General features: G+C 52.7%; 1 protein-coding gene and 1 long non-coding RNA gene across 2 annotated transcripts in view; both read right to left on the bottom strand.

Moving 5' to 3' along the window:
- Window positions 1–11,503: 11,503 nt before the first annotated feature.
- Window positions 11,504–13,096, bottom strand: LOC118499435. Its single transcript, XR_004901915.1, has 2 exons — window positions 12,426–13,096; window positions 11,504–12,394 (listed from the first exon to the last, which is right to left on the bottom strand). It is a non-coding gene; the product is annotated as an uncharacterized LOC118499435 (long non-coding RNA).
- A 341-nt stretch (window positions 13,097–13,437) lies between these two features.
- The window catches only part of LPCAT1 (lysophosphatidylcholine acyltransferase 1), a 41,129-nt gene continuing 33,305 nt past the window's right edge, over window positions 13,438–21,261 (bottom strand). The window contains exons 9-14 of the mRNA XM_028516567.2: window positions 20,243–20,325; window positions 17,814–17,939; window positions 17,065–17,218; window positions 15,585–15,683; window positions 15,192–15,333; window positions 13,438–13,818 (exon numbers count right to left, since the gene is read on the bottom strand). Of these exons, the coding sequence (XP_028372368.1) occupies window positions 13,634–13,818; window positions 15,192–15,333; window positions 15,585–15,683; window positions 17,065–17,218; window positions 17,814–17,939; window positions 20,243–20,325 (789 nt within the window). The 3' untranslated portion in view covers window positions 13,438–13,633. The remainder of the gene's footprint in view (window positions 13,819–15,191; window positions 15,334–15,584; window positions 15,684–17,064; window positions 17,219–17,813; window positions 17,940–20,242; window positions 20,326–21,261) is intronic.

The following is a 21,261-nucleotide window of genomic DNA, read 5'->3' as shown; positions in this document are numbered from 1 at the left end:
GACTTCTGCTCGCGGGGCTCCTTGCCTCCCACCGACTGCTGCCCACCCATCGCCGCGGAGGAGAAGCACCCGTAGTGGGGAGGGAGCAGGGAATCTGCTGGCCTGAGCCTGACCAAGATTGTGTCCTCTCTCTTCCGCCTCCCTCCCCCGAAGCTGCTGAGAGACCCACGCCCTGATGCTACACTGACCCTTCTCTCCAACCGCCCAGCTCCAGGAACGCCTTCTGTGCGGCGGTCCCTGGGGACCTCTCCCACCGACTCCCGTGCAGGTGGTGTCCAGTCTGTGTCCCCAGCCCGGCTGTGGCGACCTCTGTCCTGCCCTGACGGGACAGGGGATGCCAAGCACCCAGGCCTCCTGGCTGGAGGTCCCGGATAGTTGTTAGGCCCGGCTGCGGAGATGCGGGTGCTCCTGTGGCCCGCACTGTCCTGGGCTTCCAGCGAGCAGCAGGACATCTTGGCTGTTGGCCCACAGGCAACGCCTCAGTTGGCACCAAGGAGCTCAAATTAAGCTCCCATCGCAAACCGATTTCCCCGGATGGCCAGGCGGTCAGTACTGGCTCTGGCTCTGGGGGCCAAACAGAATCAGAATCTTCTTGGCAAGATTTCACATGACACAGAGGAATGGAGATCTTGGGCCATAGAGCAAGGTCCATGTCCCCCAGGTGCAAAAAGGCTGCGAGGTGAGCCGTGGTTTCTGCGTGGCTCTGGCTGGGTGACCCGAATCCCCGGCATCAACTGTCCTGGCATGTGGCCTTCGATTTTCCCACTGTGCACTTGCTGTAGGGGACATCCACACGAGTTCCAGGCTCTCCATCCTGTCTGGACTGCATCCAAGTTGCTGCTCAGAAGTGTCATGGAAGCGCCCTTTTGTCACACCCTGTCACATTCTCAGTAGCATATCCCCTACTTGCTCCTGCTCCCACCTGGAGATCAGCATCACTACCTTACCCACAGCTTCCTGACCACCTGGCTGGTGCCCAAAACAGGGCTGGTACTCAGCTGCAGTGCCAAGAAACTGCCCTGCCAGGCTGGTTAGAATCAAGCAGTAAGAACCCAGGACTTGGGGTATGAGTTTGCTCCAGCTGCTAAAACAAAAGTGCCACTGACAGGGTGACAGAATCAACAGACATTTCCTTGTCACAGTTCTGGGGACTGGAAGTCCAAATTAAGGCAGGGGCATGTTCTCTCTCTGGTGAGGACCCACTTCCTGGCTCCTAGACATCTTCTCCCTGCTGTGACCTCCCACGGAGGAGGCCTGAGGGGAGTGGGAGGGGGCCCTTTGGGGCTTCTTTTAACAAGGACACCAGTTTCATCACGGCAGGTTCTGCCTTCATGACCCAATCACTTCCCAAAGGCTCACCTCCTAGCACCATTGCACTGGGTGTTGGGGTTCAACATACGGACTTGGTGGACACAGTGATGTCAGTCCATGGCACTCAGGGAGGTGACAGGGATTTTGGGAGATGGTGATGTGCCACCTGGACTGTACCCTCCAGTGACCATCAATCACCCAGGCTGTCTCTCCTCACACATGCTCAACAGCACAGGTTTCCAGAAACAGGAGAAATCAATGATGAGGCTTTAATCAACAGTGTTGAGGACATAGATGGCTATCGAAGAAATGACTGCTCTTTAAATGGGGAAACACAAGGCTGAACCCAGGAGTTCAGATATGTATTAAAAACACACACACACTGAGCAAAAAACACCATGCAGGAATGCAAGCCCAGCAGGTGACCCAAACCAACAGAACACAAGAAAAGAAGGAGCAGTGACTAGAATGCATGGAATGTGGTGGTGTGTGATACAGATCGAGCGCACCGTCACCAGTGTGTGGCTCCAAGAAGTGACCACAAGTGACCACACCTGCACCCAGGCCAAGGAGGAGAATAGCCCTGCACCAGGAGCCCTCCACCCCCGCCACAGCCCTCACTTGGAACCACGGGAATTAAGACAAATGATAACCCACCTGGGGAGGAGGTGCTCTTAGAGCAGAACCAGCTGGGACCAGAACTGCAGCCTGGCACATGGGTGACAGAATGTGGAGCTGCAGATCCTGTGTGTCATCACCCTCCAGACCCGCACGGTGAGAGGGTGGACTGGTGTGGTTAAGAGCTGATTAAACAGTGACCTCAAATGCATGGAACTTTGCTCTAAGTTTACTATCTGCGTGGCCGCTGCACTCACAGCAACAGATGGATGCAAGTGGAGCAGGAGCATTGTCCTGTCCATCCACAGGGCAGTCTCTCACGGTCTTCTGCGGGCCAGCTATCACTGCAGAGCACATGGGAGGGACGGTGAGATGGGCCTTGGGATTTTAAGGTGACCAGTTTGCTTGTCCTGCACGACCAAGTGCCAGGGATAGACTGCATACACAGAGAGCTGTTCCTTCTTGGTTTTGTAACCAAAGTCCGAGATCAAGTTGTGGGGGGGGCTGGTTACTTCTGAGGCCACGAGGGAGAGTGTGCTCCAGGCCTCTCCCACTTGTGGCGTGCACGGGAGGTCCTCGGTGGTCCTTGGCTTGTGGAAGAATCCCCCGTCTGCCTTCATGCTCACATGGTGTCTGCGTGGTGTGTGTCTCCAAGTGCCCCTAGTCCTATTGGGTCTGGACCCACCCTGATGCCCTCATTTCAACTTCATCACCTCGGTAAAGATCTCTTAATAAGGTCACACTAGAGGCCCTGGGCTTTGGATTTCAACATATGAATTTGTGGGGCACAGTTCAACCCATTCTGAAGTGGGACGTTGACAGGCTTGTTCCAGAGGGAGCAACTCAGAACATGGCAGTCCCTCATCAGGAAGGAGGTGGGAGGTGGAGCAGAGCGCGGCCCTGAGCAGGAGGGCCTCTGTGAAGGACAGCCACCAGCGAACCAGCACACCTGCTGGTGCTCCTCTGTGAGCGAGAGGTCAATTGTTGTCTTCAAGCCACAGGCTCTTTGGGGCCCAGTGCCACACCCCTGTGCATCTTAGTGGGGGCTCTGCAACACGGCACTCCCTACAGCGTGGCAGCTGGAGGCCGGGAACTGCAAGCCTCCAATGCCCCGGCCAGCAGGGCTCAGGGCAGGGCCTGCCAGGCCCGGCCACACCCGCTGAGTCTGAGGGAAAGAGGCCCAGGTAGCAGGGGCGGGTTCCCTGCAGCTCCTCAACACTGGATACGGCCGCCCCTCCCACTTTTGCCCTCCAAACCACCCAGCAGTGTTTAACCTGATTCTCCATGCGAGACCTCCGTTTATCATTTGCACAGTGGCTGGTGTTCCTTAGTCAGCTTGGCTGCTGTTAACAGAATGTCCCTGGCTGAGCTGCTCAAACAACAGCCCTTTATTCCTCTCAGTCTGCAGGCTGGAAGTCCGAGATCAGGGTGCCGGCATGGTGGGGTTCTGGTGAGGACCTTTGGGCTGTGCCCTCAGGTGGGGGCAGGAGAAAAGTAGGGGGTGCAGGGGAGAGCCAGCCCACACTCTGATCTCTCCTTATAAGGGCACTGATCCCATCATGGTCCCCCAGTCTCATGGCCTCACCTAAACAGAGTCACCTCCCCAAACCCCACCTCCTAATACATGTCCCCCCCCCCCCCACCAGCTGCAGAGTTAGGGCTTTGATATGGGAAATTGGGGGGAGCACAAACACTCAGTGCAGAACAGTCCCAGAGAGTAATGTTTCTTCTTCTATTAAATCATTTTTTATTGTTATTCTACTACAGTTGTCCCAGTTTTCTCTCTTTGCCCTCCTCTACCCACCCCTACCCCCACTCCCACAGTCAATCCCTTCCTGTTGTCCATGTCCATGGGTCATTCATACATGTTCCTTGACTAGTCCCTTCCCCTTCTCTCCACCATTATCCCCCTCCCCCTCCCCTCTGGCCACTGTCAGTCTATGTTCCATGCCTGTGGTTCTATTTTGCACATTAGATTATTTTGTTCATTAGATTCCTCTCATAGATGAGATCATATGGTATTTGTCTTTCACCAACTGGCTTATTCACTTAGCATAACATTCTCCAGTTCCATACATGCTGCTGCAAAAGGTGGGAGTTCTTTCTCTCTGCTGCATAGTATTCCATTGTGTAAATGTACCACAGTTTTTTGATCCACTCATTTACTAATGGGCACTTAGGCTGTTCCCAGCACTTGGCTATTGTATATAACGCTGCTATGAACATGGTACAGCCACTCTAGAAAACAGGATGGAATTTCCTCAAAAAACTAAAGATGGAACTGCCTTTTGACCCAGTGATTCCACTGCTGGGACTGTACCCTCAGAGTCCTGAAACACCAATTCAAAAGAACCTATGCACCCCAATGTTCATAGCAGTATGATGTTTCTATTATTCAAACTGAGCTACAGTGTCCTAGGGTTTCATTCCCTTTTTTGGAAATTTTTTGTCTTCCTTTGAGTTAACATTGCCTGTTTCCCCCTGGTTAATTTTCCATGGTCCAAACTCTCCAACAGAGGTATACATTTCCCCTAGATGGACTGCAACCCAGGTGGCACTCCGTTCGCTTTTATTGTTGTTATTTGAGCCTCTGCCTCCTCTCTCCAACCTGAGCAGCTCACCCTCCAGTCTTGCTGCCCAGATGGTGTCCTTGTGTTTCCCATCACTGCACCTCAGGGAGTCACTCAAACGCTTTCCTTTGTCACAGTGGTTTCGGTGGTCCCCGTGGGCTGCGTTATATTCTGTCATCTTGGCAGCACCACTGCTCACTTCTCGGATCTCTGCACTGTGAGGGAGGGGCCAGGGGTTCTGTCTCCCAGAGCCCCTTCCCTGTGTGGTTTTCCGTTAGGGTTTGTCCAGGACAGACAGTCACTTACGATTAGGAAGGTCAAAGAGGAGGGGAAGCCATTACTCTCCTGAGGTTGCCAGTCAGGTGTGTCGATGACTGAAGTTTCTAGTGGCCCTCTGGTGAGCTCTCCAGCCCCACCGGCTTTGTCCGAGGCACTTGCTGGGCAGCCCTCAGCTCCTGAAGTAAATCAGCACAAACTCAGGTCTGTGCTGCTGCTGCTGATGCAGCCAACACCGCCACCCTCCCCCCACACACACTTGTTTGGAAAGACCAGAAGGCACAGTTTCCTTTCACATGACAGGGACAGCAGCATACCTTTGCCATCAACTAACCCTCTGCCATTTCTGGTCACAGAGACCTTTGTCATGCCGCCATTCCCCAGCAGATCTCACTGGAGCACTACATCGATGTCATGCAGAACCAAGCTGGCGAGCCAGAAATAAAAAATATCATCGATAAGACACATGCTTGCTCAAGACTGAAAAAAGGAAAGATAAAAATTCCAAGGCTTGCCGTTGTGGTTTCGATGGGTGCATTGGTCTGTGACTGGTTTAGGTACGCATCCACATGGAAGGCAAGCTGCTGCATCTGGTGATCCCACTCCCGAGAAAGGACTTTCCCACACGCAGTTGAAGAGGATGTGTGTTCTGCTATTGTTGGGTGAACAACTGCATGAGTCAAATGTTGTCTTCTGTGTCCTTACACAGTTTTCATTCTTGTTCTTAGTTACTGGGAGAGAGGTGTTGGCATCTGCCAGTATCTGTGTGTGGCCTGGTTCTCCCTGTGGTTGTATCCTCTCGGCTTTGTCCTGTTGAAGCTCTGTCGCCAGGGGCACACGCACTTAAGGATTGTATGTCCTCCTGGGGACTTGAATCCTTTTCTTTCTCCTTTTGGCTGGCGCATGTCTTCATATGCAAATTGTGTTTCTTATATGCATCATAAAGTTGGGTCTTGCATTTGTATCCAAGATGACAGTTTCTGTTTGTTGGTGGATATTTAGACTATTGACATTTAATGTGATATTGAAGTGGGTGCATCTAAATCCACCATCCTCTGTTTTCTATTTTTCCAAAGTGTTCTTTGTTCCCTTTCTGTCCTTTTCTGCTGTCCTTGGGGTTGAGTTTTTAACATTCTATTTCCCTCCTCTTTTGTGGGATTATTAGCCAAGCTCTTTGTTGTGTCATTTCAGTGGTTGCTTTGCACCTGCCTCTGTCACAGTCCTCATTCAGGCAACGTCCCACAGCTGCATGCAGACTGCGGGGACCGCACCCCAGGACTCCCACTCACCTCTCCTGGCCTTTGCGCTGTCTTTACACATTTTACTGCTACGCGCTATGAAACCAAGAATGCATTAGCAACTTCGACTCAGATATTCAATCTTCTGTTAAAGAGATGTAAATAATCAGAAGAAGTGCTTATATTTGCCCATCTGCTTACCATTTCTGGTCCCCCTCATTCCTGTGTAGATCCAGGTTTCACCGTGCGACCATTTTCCCTCTGCTTTAAGGACTTATTTCAACATTCCTTGTGGTCAGGGTCTGCTGGTGATGCATTCCCTCTGCTTTTGTATGTCCAAAATGGCTTTCTTTCTCTGCTTGGAAAGGTATGTTTGCCGAGTAAAGAATTCTAGGTTGGCAATTGTCTTTTATCTTTTCCAGTTTTGTAGACGTTGCTTCACTGTCTTCCAGATGGTCTTATTTCTAACAAGGAACCTGCTTTCCTGCATATTTTTGTTCCTCATATGAAGTGTGTCTTTTCTTCCCTGGCTGACTTTCTGTTTGTCATTTGTTTAAGCTTTGATGACAATGCGCCTGATGTGGTTTCCAACATGGACCCTGAGTTTGGAGCTCACTAAGCTCCTTGGATCTGCGGGCTCATAGTTTATATCAAGTTTGGAAAAGTACTTCTCTAAGTATTTTTTCTGTTTGCCCCTTTCCTTGGGGAAAGTTCCGTGATTCACTGATGTTCAGTCCAAATTTTTGTCTTCTTCTTTATGTTGTTCTGAATAGTTGTACTGCCATATCTTCTGTGATGGCAAATCCACCCCTACTCTTAGGGACTTTGCATTTCAAACATTGTAGTATTCATGCTAGAATTTCCAACATTGTAGTTTTCATGCTAGAATTCATAGTTATCTCATAAAAGATCCCTCATGTCTCTACTAAACATGTTCAGCCTTGTCTGCCACTGGCTTTCTGAACAAAGTAATACAGTTATATTGTCAAACAAATGAATCTCACTTACTAATTTCCATTACTGGAGTCATTTCTGGGTCTGTTTTTTTAAAAAAAGATTTTATTTACTTCATTTTAGAGTGAAAAGGAAGGGAGAAAAAGAGGGAGAGAAACATCACTGTGTGGTTGCCTCTGGTGCACCCCCCACTGCAGACCCGGTCCACAACCCAGGCATGTGCCCTGACTGGGAATCAAACCAGTGACCTTTTGGTTTGCAGGTCAGCACTCAAACCACTGAGCCACACCAGCCAGGGATCTGGGTCTTTTTTTTTAAAGTAATTATAGATCATCTTTCTTGCTTTTTCTGCATTGAAGGTGATTTCTGATTAGATGTCAGACATTGTAACTTCTACTTTGTGGGGTGCTGGATAATTCTGCATTCCTGGGAATATCCTGGAACTTTGTTTGGGGCTGCAGGTAACTTACTTATAAACAGTCTGGCCATTGTTTCAGCTCTTGCTTTTAAGCTTTGCTCGACTGGACCAGAGCAGTGTTTTGTCTATTTCCTCATTACTGAGAAAAAACCCCAGCTGAGTTTTTCACCAAGAGCGAGTGTGGATCCAGTCTCTCTTCCTCTATTTTGACCGAAAGCAAAATTTTGGACTTTTTTTTTATTCCATTTAAAAGAATTAATCAGAACCTAACCAGCTCCTGACAATGTTATATGGCAAAGGTCAGCCCCGCTGGCCGCACAGATGCTTCCGCTGTCCTCCTCAGCCGGCGTCTGGTGGGAGGGCTGTGCGGCTCAGCTCTGACCCCAGAACATGGGCAGACTCCATTATTTAGCTTCACTTTCATGAGGGAACATGCTCTGTATGATTTAAATATTTTGAAATGTATTGAGATTTACTCTTTAACCTCTTTCACCAAACATGTAGTCTATTTTGTCAACTGCTTCGTGTGCACTTGAAATGGCAATTAAGTCCGTTTGGTAAATGGCATTGTTCAAATGTTCTACATAATTATGTTTCCCCGGTGGTTCTATCGATTACTGAGAGGACTGTGTTAGAATCTCCAGCGAGGTTTGATTTGTTTATTTCTGCTAAGCTCTGTCATTATGTACACACACCTGTAGGGTCACTGTGTCTTCCAGTTGAACTGAACCCTTTATTGTCGCACCACATTTGTCTTCGACTCAGGCGCTTCTCCTGGCCCGAAAGGCCACTCGTGGGATGCTCTTCTCGCCACATCAACTCTCTTGTTATGCTTGCATGTTACATGTATTTCCCAATTCTTTTACTTTCACTATGTGTTTCAACAGGTGTTTCTCTGTTTATTTGGTCTAGCAATGGTTATGTTGGAGTTCTATATTTAATGCCATTATTAGTGTGGTTGAATTTAAGTTTACCATTTGCTATTTGTTTTCTATTTGTGTTATCTGTACCTTGTTCTTTTTTCCTTAACTTTCCTGTTTAGTTTGCATAAAATAATTACTTGAAAATATCCCGCCTTAAGTGCACTACTGGCTTATTAGTTACACCTCTATGTTTTCTTTGGGGAACTTACGATATATGCCTTTAAATGATCTCCATCCGCCTTCAAACAACACTGACCCTCTGGGCATGCCCAATCACTGTGTGCACACCACTGTTACCTTGGTTCTGCTATAACGTTTCTTCTCCTCTGGCTGCTTTTAAGATTTTCTTTTTATCAGTGGCTTTCAGAACTTTATAGTGTGCCTTCCTGTATTTTTGTTATATTTATTCTGCTTGTGGCTTACTGAGCTCCTTGGCCATTATTTGTCAAGTCATTTTTGTCCTAATCCCCCCTTTTCTGGGACTCCAATCACATGTGATAAAACACCTTATTTTTTTTTTTTTTGGTCAGTTTTTTTTTGGCCTGTGCTTCACTGGACCCACACGGCTCATTGATACTGATACTGTCTTTCTCCGTGGCCCCGCCCATGGCCAGGCACACGTGATGGACAGCCTGCCACTTTTCCAGTGTGTATTCACTGGACCCCACAATCAGGGGCACCGGAGGGACTGAGATGACAGACAGTCAACAACACAGATCAGCAAGAACAGCCTCAGCCGATGAGAGCATCTCTGGATTCCCACCTCGTCAGAAGTTGGTCCAGGGCTTACCCCCTAGGTGGTACTATTTTCTGGGGGTCCTGTTCATTTCACACTGAACACTCTCATTGTCAGGAGAACAGGCTTGTCCTCATTTTAATACTCTTATCCTGATAAGGATTTGTCTTTTTTGCCCTTGGAATTGCTTCTGCACCACCAGTGGGCTGAGTGGCTGACTCACCGTTGCCCACCTTGTATTAAATTGCTAAGGAGTTCATTTTACTGCAAAGGAAACATGGCCACAGGCATGCACTTGAACTTCCAGCTCCTCCCAAGTTCCCCTTACCCAGAACAGCTGGCCTGACAGAATGGAAGGTGATTTGTGTCACATTTTCCTTCCCTGTCTTGCAGTGCCCACCTCTACACTTCCTGCTCATGGAGTTATAGTGCAGCCATGTGATTCACGTGGGACATAGAAGACTCAGCACCTAGATTGTGGTTTGTCACTCTGTTCCCTACACTGTTCCCCTGGCACAGCCCCAGGAAAGGGGTGGTGCTGCCAGGCTGGGACACAGTGAAGACGCTGGGCAGAGCTGCAAGTGGCCTGAGAACAGGTGAGAGGAGTGAGGTACCTGCTGACCCTGAATCCCGAGCCCGTTATGACAGCAGACAAGCCACGCTGACTGGCCAGCCTATTCACCTTTCTCTTCTCTGCACATTTGGGCTCTTCCGCCTAAAAGGGATTTCTTTCCAAGGACAGATGCTCCACCTTGGGGACACAATGAACCCATCGCACTTGCAATTCAGATGCTCACCAGCTACGTGCGGCCACTCCAGTGACTGAACCAGCAGGACGGCAGAGTGGCCCCAACACTAATGACAGGTACAGAGTGGGGTGTGGTTACTGCACCACTGGGCTCCCGTTCGCACTTTCACGACTCCTACCGTGACTAATAAATGCAAGACACACACTTTGGGGTAAAAATTTGAATCCTATCACCAGGTAAAGAATCCTAGCCTTAGAAGGTGCTGGTTGGACCCAGGTAAACATGGACCACAGACTGGGGGGTGGGGTGGGGTAGAGGACTTCAGTACAATTGCTGCAACTTCTTAACTGGCTACAGAAATGGTGACCATGCAGACTGTCTTCCTGGCCTGGCGTGTGTGCACGTGTGTGCCTGTGTGAGCCAGCATGCACACTAGTTTAACTACTTACTCACTTCCCCTACTTCTTGGTGTCTGCTACTATGTTGTAGAGGGAAGATGAATGGTGGTGAATGAACATTTTTTTTTTCCCCAGGGGTGAATGATGAACTCTGTAACTGTTTTCATGTTAGAGCATATCCAGGCAGGCATGTGACTATGCTGGAATTAACGACTCCTGGAGGACTTGAAGAATCGTGTTTTTGGGAGAAGGCCAAAGGATCTGTTTGGAGGCATGGTCATCATATCACGTCAGAGGGAAACACAGTGGGTGTGCCGCACATAGTGGGTGTGCCTCACACATGGGAAGAAGGAGGAGCATGGAGGCTGCGTAGATGTGGGGCAGACAGTGCTGCTCATTCATCAGCAGCTCCCAGCTGGGTCAGCAGACGCAGGGGAGGGACCGGGACGGTGGTAGCCAAGACTGGCAGGGTGGCAGCGGGGATGGCAGAGACTTGCTTCTTTTCTGGATTCTGCTGGTGTCTCCAGCAGCAGCCCGCTCCAGTGAGAATGCAGGAGAGCTGAGCACACACAGGAGGAGGCAGGTCCATGGTCGGTGCACCCCTGCATCACCGTGCGAAGCCACACCGCCCTTTCTGCTCTGCGGCTGCCGTGACTTCGACCAGAAACCTGGGTCCATCTTTGGATATGAAATGTCCAGATCCTGTCTTTGCTTTATCCCCTCCCTCTACTTAAAGAAATTAAATAAATTTAACCCAAAAGGCAATACGCATTTATGTTAAAGAGGGCCCACAAGCACAAACTAGCAAAGAAAAAGGGCTGTTACATGAACGATGGCACTGTGGTGTGTGTCCTGTCACATCTGCCAGTGGCTCCCAGCTTCACTCGTTTCTGTGAACAAACCACGTCCCCAAGGGCGACCTGAGCCCTGAAGCCAGGGGCTCCACCACCTTGATGCTTTCACACACAGCATCCGGGATTGTAATACAATGGTTCTATTTGTTTTACTTCTATTTCTACATCCTTTACTGATTTAATAGAAGGACTGGAAGGTGTATTTAAGGCGTGTGGGCTTAATATAGAGAAATTACTAAAATCAATGCACCAGGGAGGCAGCCCGAGTTCTGTGAAATGTCAGCCCCTGTCCGTGTGGTGCTGGAACACTCCAGACCTTCCCTCTGCTGCTTCTGCAGAATTTCAGCTGCTTCCCAAACACGCTAGAAATCTCATCTTGACTGGTTCTCCCATCGCAGCCTAAGAAATGTTTGTGTTGTCTAGTAAAAGAAAACAAAACACAGGTAACAAAGAGCATCTTCAAGTACATAGGACTTTGTTTTATTCATTCCACTGAAAATCCGAAGTTCTTTCCATGGCACCCTTTCCAGCAGGGCCCCCGCGACCCGGCAGGGCCCCCGCAGGCAGCAGGGCCGGGGCTGCCCTCCCGCTCCGTCCTTGTCTCACACGGAAGGGAGGAAGTCCTGACACTATGTACACTCACAGTTCTGAATGCCATTCGGTCACTACGACAGGGGAAGTGGATCCGGAGGAGCAAACATCCATTCCAAGTCTGCTTCTCAGGGATTTTTTTCCTGAAAATGCACAGCGGCACTTCATTCCAAAAACCCTTCATCCACAGACATGAAGGACGGAGGCCCCAGGCTCGGGCCCCTTCCCTCAGAACATCTTAGTTTGTTCACCTCCTTCACTGGTCATGGGTGGGTTTTCCTCTTTTAAAAATGAACCTCTATGCGTTTCATGATTATAAAATCAATTACCGTCAGCTACCAAGGCTGCATCTGAGACTCTGCTGTGTCTGACAAGCCGCACGCCCGGCCCGGGGCCTCGGCGCACCCCGGCCCTGTGGCGTCCTGGCTGGCAGTGAGCAGCTGGAACGAGGTGGAGGCCACCGCTGGCGGGAGTCGAGGGGAGTCCTGACGTCTCGCGGCAGAAGTGCCCGTGGCGCCTCAGGAAGTTAGTAAACATGTTTTTCCCTGTGCTTCTGGCCCTGGTGGTCACTTTCAAGCCCCTAATGTAACATTCATTTTAGAGATGAAAACAAAACATGATTTCCCCAAAGGAACCCCGAGGCCTTGCTTCAGGGCACAGACTGGAGTCTGCGGTCATGACTGTGCTTTAAGGACAGGTCCCAGTCGTGTCCTGAGGAGACGCATCAGGGCGGCTGCGGGAAGAGCAGAGGCGACACCCTCGCGTCCCCTTCCCTGTGCTGGGAAGCACCTCTCCTCACCTGACTCGGGGAGGGGCCCGGGTTCTTCTCTGCCAGAGCCCACGCCACCCTTGTCACGGTAACAGGAGGGGCATCTACCTGCACGAGGCCGTCACCTGCTCTCGCTACTCTCCACGCCATTTCTGCCCACACGGCTCATTTGCCTGCAGGGGCGGCTCCTTCGTCCTGCTCACCATGGAGCCGGAGCCAAGGGGAGACGGTCACCCCGAGCAGGGCCCGCACGCCTGCCCCGGGCGCACAGCCCCCCACACAACAAATGAGCGGGCCCAGTCCTCTGTCCTCACTCACGCCCCCCACAGTCAACGCTTCCACTGGCGTCGACGCTACGGTGAAGTAGATGACATCATAGTAAAACAGAAATACCAAGCTGGTAACATTTGTAAAAAAAGAGGGGGATTAAAAAGGATTGAGGATCGGAAACAGCGGTTCTGGGCTGCTGCTCGGGGTGGCCCAGACAGGAGAGAAACTGACCTGGTCAAGAGAGGCCGGAGAGAGAGTGACGCCAAAGACACAGACAGCCTCAGATTCTATCAAAAAGGCCTATAAATAAATATCCTCTGACCCTCAAAAGAAAATGAAGTAGAAAAACAATTTTCTTTCTTTTTTTAAAAAAATGCTAAGTGTCTCCTGAAGTATCTAAATGAAGTTTATAAAATACTCATGAACTCCCACAAATATAGAAATGTTTAAAAACCAGATGGCGGGTCGGCCGCACGGTGCCCCCAGAGGTCGGCAGAGGGTCTGTGCTGGAACTGAAGCACATGCCCTGCGTCCCCCTTCCCGAGCGTGCTGGCCGCAGGGGCAGTGTGGACACAGGGAGATGGAAACCCAAGCCAGGGCACCGAGGGTGGAAACAAGCCACGCCTGATTTCCACCCAGCCCCCCGAGGACCTGCCTGGCAGGGAGACCCCCGGAGCCAGGCCACGATGCCCAGGGTACGCCCCATGCGGTCTCGCTGTGAGGAGACCAGGCTCTGCGAGCATGAGGTTTTCCTTCCAGGCACCCCACAGGCTGGTGCCTCACGGAGAAGCAGCGTGAAAACAAACCCAGTCTCTGGAAGGCGGGCCTGCGGACAGTGAGCGTGCAGCCTGTGTGGAGAGTGGAACCCGGAGGTGGTCACAGCGGATGGGCTCGCGGCCACGCGGAGGCGGGGCAGTGACCGCCAGGGAGCAGCCTCGTCTCCTCAGCACCTTCTGGCCTAGTCCAGCTTCTTACGCACAGGCTTCTTCCCAGCATCCGAGTTCTCAGGGCTGAAGTCAGCACAGAAGCCGTTGGGGGTAGGAGCAGGGGGCGTCTGTGCACAGCTCTCGAAAGGCGGCTGGTTGGGGTACAGATACTCCTCTGCGAAGTCTGGGTCCATTTCCACGAACCTGCTGAAGTCGGCTGGAAAGACAAGGACACCACGGTTGCTGGGGCCTTGGGGGCAGACATCTAGAGTGTGGAGCTCTTTCCTGAGCCTAAGGCGCACCCGCTGCTCCTGCTGCAGGGCTGGGGTCCATGTTGATGGTCTTGGAGGTGAGGACAGGAGCCTGCACTCGGTTTTTCTCTGCTGTGCACACTATCACAGCAGAAGCAAAGGGCAGGCACTGTGTTCCTCTCAGCTACTCCTGCTTTGGGGAGACCTCAATCACGTGCCCCTGAATTCAGTGGGTACTCAGGCCACTCAGCATATGTGACAGAGGCGCTGCTCACCACGGGAGCTGGGCCAGGGATGGGACAGAGGGTGGTGACTGATGCTCCCTCCACGAGGCGGGCACTGCTGGTGCACATGCCTGAGCACTGGGGAGACCAGGCACGCACGAAGGTCACGCTCCAAGCTGGTCACAGGGCCTGAGTGGCTTTGTGCCTGTGCACCACCTCCTAGTGGGCCAGGGTCCGGTCTTGGGGTGGAGAGCGCCCTCGGGTTCGCATTCAGGCACCCTGAGAGAGGTGAAGCTCAGGAGCCTGCAGGCTCCAAGGACACACGTGTTGTCTCCTTGTGGGAAGCTCGGAATGGCCTTTACTGGAAAAGTCTGCAGCTGGTCAGGCTCACTGCAGACCTCATCGGCAGCCCCCAACAACCAGAAGCACGGCCTACTTGAACGCAGATGCGTGACAGTGTGTGCGCATGCACAGCCAACCACCCCCACCCGTGTCTGACATTTGGATGCAATTTTAAAACATGTCCAAACAAGACGTGCACGCTGACCTTTCCTGAGCAAATGTCTGCCCGTTTTCTAGCAAGAACACATGCTCATTTTGAAATGTGCACGCTGGCCGGTGTGCGGAGCAGGCTGCCTTCCAAGATCCTGTTGCCTGGCCGCCCTCCCCAGCCCACGGGAGGGTTTCAGATCCTGGCGCCTGAGGATCTGACCATCCTGCTTTGTGCAGCCACAGATAATGAAGCCAAACCTTCCCGGAGAGGAGCTGCCCAACAGTCAGTCCTCACAGGCAGGTGGACTCGCTCCTGCCCTGGGGCCCTGACTGTGGATGCCCTGCCCTGGCACACACGCCCCCAGCCCCCAGGATGGCATCTGTCTTGGGTCCGAGCTCTACAGCTGAGCTTTTGGAATTTGATTCTATTCATCGCCTGAAGAAATCGGATTTGAAAGCTCCCACGCATCCTGGCCAGGTTTCAGGGAAGGACCTTCCTCGTGAGAATCTCCACGTTACGGGAGACACAGGGGGCCTGGCGAGCACAGGTGGGCAGGGGCTCCAGGTGTGTCCCCCACTTTCTGTACAAGTGGGCCATCCTCCCTGCTCCCAGAGCCTCTCACCGAATGTGATCCTCCCCTTCTCCTCCTGGTCGATCGCCCGGAAGAGGTCGGTCACAGAGAGCTCCGCCACCCCTAGGGCCGTCTTGAGGATGCTGGAGAGGGCGTCCTCGTCTATGCTCCCGTCCTCCTGAGACCCGTACATCTGCAAGGCAAGCCCGGCGTTACCCCGAGGTCCCCTCCTTCGCCCTCGGCCCTGCCAGCCCCAGCCGCCTGTCCAGAGTGGCCTGCTTTTCCTCCCTTGGGGTTCCAGCTCTCCAGTAGGCTCCCATGCCACCAGGCAGCATGGCCAGAGCCAGCCTGTCAACCTGGGGACTATAAAGGTGCATCACAGATCCGATGTGACCCGTGTCTCACTGTCCCCATAAATTAAACTCACATGCACCCTGCACTTGCCTGGAATGCCAGCTGCATGGTGTCCAGGGTTTGGGCCGGCCGGCAGACGACAGACAAGGCGACCACGTACTCCCGTGGGTCCATCTCGCCGCCCCCGCTCTGTGAAAGGGAGACACCCTTAGGGGCAGTTCAGCCACCTCCCACTGGAGAGCTGGGGTTCAACAGTGGCCGCTGCGTGTTAACTACAGTTTAGCTCCACAAAAATCTGAGAGCATTTGTCTACACGAAAAGAGCACTTGTTAGGGCGTTCATAACCACTGACTTCTCCAAGGTGATTCCACCTTTTTAGGCCATCACAACCAATTTTCAGTATGTGAGGCATGATGACTGTTGCCTGCGAAAGCTTTCCTTTTAGAAGAAGACCTGCCAGCAGTAGGGGTCATGTTCGGGCCCTGAGAACCTCGCCCATGGGAACCACACAGTGAGCACACAGAATAAAGGTGGGTCTGCGCTGGATGCAGACACACGGCACCCGGCCAGCCGCAGGTGACTCGCAGGCCGAGTTCACGCCAGGCCCCAAGCCTATGTGCGCCTGGCTCTGGGAGGGTGTCTGGCCTCCAGCCTGAGGCTCTCCGTGGAAAGGAGGATACTCCTACCTGTAAGCCCACTGTGCCCCTGAACCACTCAACAATAAAAACAAACAGCCCACTCGCTGTGGTAAGATGTCTGGTGCTCGACGAAGGCTCCCTACTAACAACATGTCATCAGCGTCACCAGCTGAGACCACGCTCACTCTCCCGTTTCAAACCTGACACTGTTGGCAAAGTGCCCGGGGAAATGCAGCCACAGCTGTGGCTCTGACAGGAACAGAAACCCACAGCCTCAACTCGTGGAAAGCCGTCTGTAATCAGGGGACCCCCAGATGGGCCCACCCACTCAGCGTCGCACGGTGGCGCTGCAGGACCTGCAGCCCCACGAGGTCTCCTGTGCCCACACCAGCCGCCCGACTCTCCTGGTTCTGCCACGCCAGACCACGCTGGGGCTTGTGGGCACAAAGAACATGCAACACTGTCACACGGAACATGGTACATTTTACACACATGAAGCTATGTGTCCACACGGAACACACTCTTGTTCACACAGAACACTCATGGCTGAAGTGGCTGAAGGAGCCCCTTGGCACACACCATGTGACCGGAGTTCCAGCTGGGCTGGGTCAGCGGGGGCCTCTGGGGCGGGGCGGCAGGGGCCACCGGCCGGCATCCCTACGTGACCTGATGTAAGGAAACCTAAACTACGGACGTGTTTGTCAGCAAACATGAGTTTAAATGTCAGGTTTTTTGTGCATTTAAAAACATGGGAGAGAATGCTCTACAAGACAGGTGGGCGGGTAGGGATAGGGCCATTTAGGAGTGGTTTTCCCTTCCCTACTTCCAAAATTGACTAAACAGTGTTTATATTCCAAGGAAAACAATTCATACTTTGAGACGTTGAGGTTCTACCGCCCCCCACCCCCGCCCCCACCGGGTGGCAGGGCTACCTCGTCGAACAGGGAAAACATGTCGGCCAGCGTGTCCGAGACGGGCACTTCCAGGTACGCCGCAAACTCCGAGACATCGATCTTCCCTCCCCTCTTCATCCGGGCGCTTTCCGCGTATCTGCCCAGATCTTTTTCGAGTTTTTCTGGTTTCAGGCTAAACAAAGAAGAGGAAAAGGTTTATTTCAATGAGATCCCAGAATGCCAAAAACAGGGAGTTTGCTGTTTTAAGACCTACCAAAATATCAAAATTAGGTACAGGCCGAGCAGCTAGTTTTCAAGGAGAGGTTTCTAATAGCTGGAAGGCATGCAACGAGTTTCGTCTAAGTGTCTGCAGGAGCGCCTGCACCCTCGGCGGGGCGCGCACCAGGACGGCCTCCCGGTGCGGCTCCAGAGGAGCTGGCATCAACCCCTGGGGGTCTAAGGCACCCACTGCTGTGTGGGTTGAATTAAAAGAAAATAACCAAGTCACCAGCATAAGCACCCCAACTCTCTCCTCGGTTCCCTGTCCCGACAGAGAGACGTCAGGCAGTGCTTGGGTGCTGCTGGGACCTCCAGCCCAGGCACCGACACCCACAGGGTGGAGGCCCCTGCGAGGTTCTCTCAGACATTTCTGGTCCAGTACAAAGCTTTTCTCTCACTGTTGCCGAATGCGACATGCCTGCCTCACACACCGTAGCCCCGACGCTTGTCACAGATTTCGAGCGAGTGTCCTAACTGTTCAAGAGTAAAAAAACAAACAAGGCACTCACCCCAGTCCCCTCACCAGCCTGGCAAATTCTAGAAGACAGGTGTCCGCAGGGAGACGGAGCTGTCCTTCCGCCAGGGCCAGCTGGCAGTCCTCGAAGGTGTAGTCGGTCACGGAGACGCCCAGGGCCCTACGGCAGAGAGGAGGGCCCTACCGTGAGCGCCTGGCGGGGCAGCCGCCCCACTCTGCAGGGGCTTCCCCCAGGTCTCTCCTGAGTCGGCTCTGCCGGTGCCGGCAGAAATGCTGGCAGAGGCGATGCCGGCGTGTGCACCCTACATCCTGCCCTGAGCCCCCACGGCACCCTCACCGCACGGCGATCTGTACATGAGGGGAAGACTCGGAATACCGAGGAGCACGGAAGGGTGACGTGGGAAGTCCGTGTTCAAGCACTAAACGTAAGTGCCTGATAGCTGACCGTGAATTTCAATTACTTGGAACTTGGGGCTGCCCCAAGCTTTGCTGTTAGCTCAGAATTATCTCGGTTTGCGCCCGACTAGAAAACAAGCCTGTGTTTGGGCCCTAACGATGATGCTGTCCCACGGGGGTGTCTGATGGGGAAGCTCACTCTTCACAGGTCACCAGGGGTCGCTTTTACCAGAGCTGGCACAGCCCTGCATCTGGGGAGAGAGTCGGAACTCAGCCCCTCTCAGAGCTGCGTCCGAGTCCCTGGGAAAAAACTTTCCTGACCATGAAAGAACACATTCAAGGTAGGAAATTTACCCAGCACAGAAAACTAAGCAGCCCCCACCCTAATAACGGAACGAGTTTCAATTGTTAGAACAAAAGTTCCCGGTGCCACGAAAACAGCGTGCGGCGATGTGAGACAGAAACAGCAGCTCCCATGTCCGCCCCCCCCTCCCCCGGCCGAGGCCCTCCCCCCGCCCCCCCCCCCCCCCCCCCCCCCCCCGCCAAGCTCAGGCACAGCCCCTCAGGGACAGAGTCAGAGTCGTGCCAGCAGTGTCTTGGGCTGTTCCACGGGCAGGCAGGGGAGGAGGCCAGCTCAGGGGCCGACCACAGGGCCCTTGGGGATCCGGGCCCTGCCTGGGTGCACTCACAGGTGAGGCCACAGACAAGAGCGGTGATGACCCACTGAAATTCCGCTGTGACAAGAGGGGACCCCATGGGTTATTTGTCCTTTTCTGTTGAGCATGTCACCATTCCCCACTATTAACATGGACAGTTTCTTTAGGATACACATCTTTAAAGTCGTTAATAGTAAATTTCAATGTGTATTGAGAACATTTACACCTAACCCATTGAGCCTGCCATCCCATGGGTGGATGTTATTTTTTTTTTTTTTATCAAGAGGCTGAACAAGGATGTCACTGAGAGCCCTGACTTCCCAACAGCTGAGGGTCACGTGCAGCCTGGTGGCTGGTGTATGATTCAGAGAGAGGGAGGAGGAGTTTCTGAGGGTGGGGGGGGGGGCAGTGCACTCTGTTCCTAGCACCCAACTTTCTGAGGAGCCCCTGGATAAAGACCGAACACGCTGCTGAGTTCTAAGTCACGCGTGTTGAGGTGACAGGTACGGTTCTGCCCAGTACAGTCTCGCAGAATGCACTCAAGTGAGGGTGCAATGCGTACACTGAGGCACTTTGCTTTAGAAGGCTACGTCACACGGGTCAGCAAGGGCAACTGCTAACACTCCCTAAGCAGCTGTGTGGACCCCACACGAGTGACACTCACTGTCAGAGCCACTGCGCTGCTGAGCAGCCCCCAGGCACGGAGGGGGGCAGAGTGGGGGGGGGCAGCCCCTGCTGCCCTGGATGGGAGAGGGGGGAGGGGGAGAGGACAGAACAGGAGGGATGAGGGTGGTTGGAGGGGGAGGGGCGTGAGCTGACACTACCACTGCCTGGACCAAGCCGGGAGCAGCGGGAAAGAGGAGGTGCACAAGGTCCTGACTGGGGCACAGGGGCCATACCAGTAGGACGAGTCACCGCACTCGCCTAGGTGTACAGCGACCACATGGAGCTCGGTGCAGTGGAGCAGGGGCATTAATAAACACTGTACGCACAGAGGGGCAGCGAGGCTTCTCGGACGCTCCTGCCCAGACCCTGAAGCCTGCACAGATGAGTGTCCTCACTGCGGGCTCCACTGCTGGTCACTACCAGGGCGCCCACACACACAGCACCCGGGGGCACTGGTAGATGTGGGCACATTCAATGTTTGTGAAATTAAGTGATGGCTCGGCATCTTCCGAAATGATAAACAACGGAAATGTCATCGGACAAAAGCCACAGGCGCACAGTGTGTGCCCCAAAGGCACAGTCCATGCTTGTTCACTAGCTTGTCAAGACCCTGTTTTCCTGGTGCTGCTGGCTTCCTCATTTGTGGCAGTGCTAGGGAGGAAAACAGCAGGTGGAAGAGAGTCCTGAGTGACCCTCAGGGAAGTCACGGGGGTCGGGGAGTCTGGGGCAGGGGAGGCACACTCACTCGGCCATGACGCGGCGCACGTTGTTGGCGTACAGGGCGGGGTCCTTCTTCTCCTCCTCCGAGGGGCTGTACACTGGGAGGAACTGCACACAGAGAAGGCTGTGTCACCCCCACGGGGCCACAAGACACCCACCTTAAGTGACCAGCATGAGACTGACAGAATTGAGATCTGTTCTCACACTTCCCACTAGAATCATCTCCGAAGTGGTGGTGCGTGCACGTACACACACGCACACGTGTGTGGAACGCTCCCAGCTCACCACTGCTCCCTGCGAGTGCCTGCTCCCCCAACACTGAAGCTGTGGCCCGTGTACTGTATTTGTAATTTCACATGGGGGCTCGGTCTTTAGATGCAAAAGAGTTATGTACATGTATGTTTTCATGTCCGAAATTCTCAGTTTTGTGCTGAGGATAACACAACTAATTCTACCTAAGAGACAGTTATTAGCTTTTTGACACTGACTGCATTTGGAGATTACAGTAAGTTGTCCCATGAATGTATCTTCGAGTGAGCAACACTTGCAAGGCATTTTAAATAAGTCCTACCACACAGAAGAGGCAAACCAGCACAAGCCCTTTTTGTTTAATACGAATACTTAAGAATTCGTGAACATCCTGAAATCCTATTAATTCTCATCACAGAACTCTATTTGCTTGCAGCTACATTGAAAAGAGCCACGTAAACTGCAGTAGCTCCTCACATTAGCATCAGCAACCTGGAGCAGTAACAACAGGAGGAAATACACTTAGAGGGATTTCACGAGCCACGTAGCTTCTTTTCCAACGCTTACGATTAGAAGCCAGGTCTGAAATAGAGCATTCCCACCAGCAGGTGAGCCACATAAAATATCCTAAGCGGAGGCCCTGCTACACTTGGACGTGGGCCAAGGCCCCTTCAGCTCAGTCCTGAGTGTTAAGTGGCTTACATTCTACTGAAGTGAAAAACCTGGCGGAAAGCCGGCTCATCCATAGTCAGTATTACTCGGCAAAATTTATCGGAAGGTAGTCAACTCTTTCAT

This window comes from Phyllostomus discolor, chromosome 3 (genome assembly GCF_004126475.2).
Source record: "Phyllostomus discolor isolate MPI-MPIP mPhyDis1 chromosome 3, mPhyDis1.pri.v3, whole genome shotgun sequence".
NCBI lineage: Eukaryota > Metazoa > Chordata > Mammalia > Chiroptera > Phyllostomidae > Phyllostomus > Phyllostomus discolor.
This window is presented reverse-complemented; position numbering and strand designations above follow the sequence as displayed.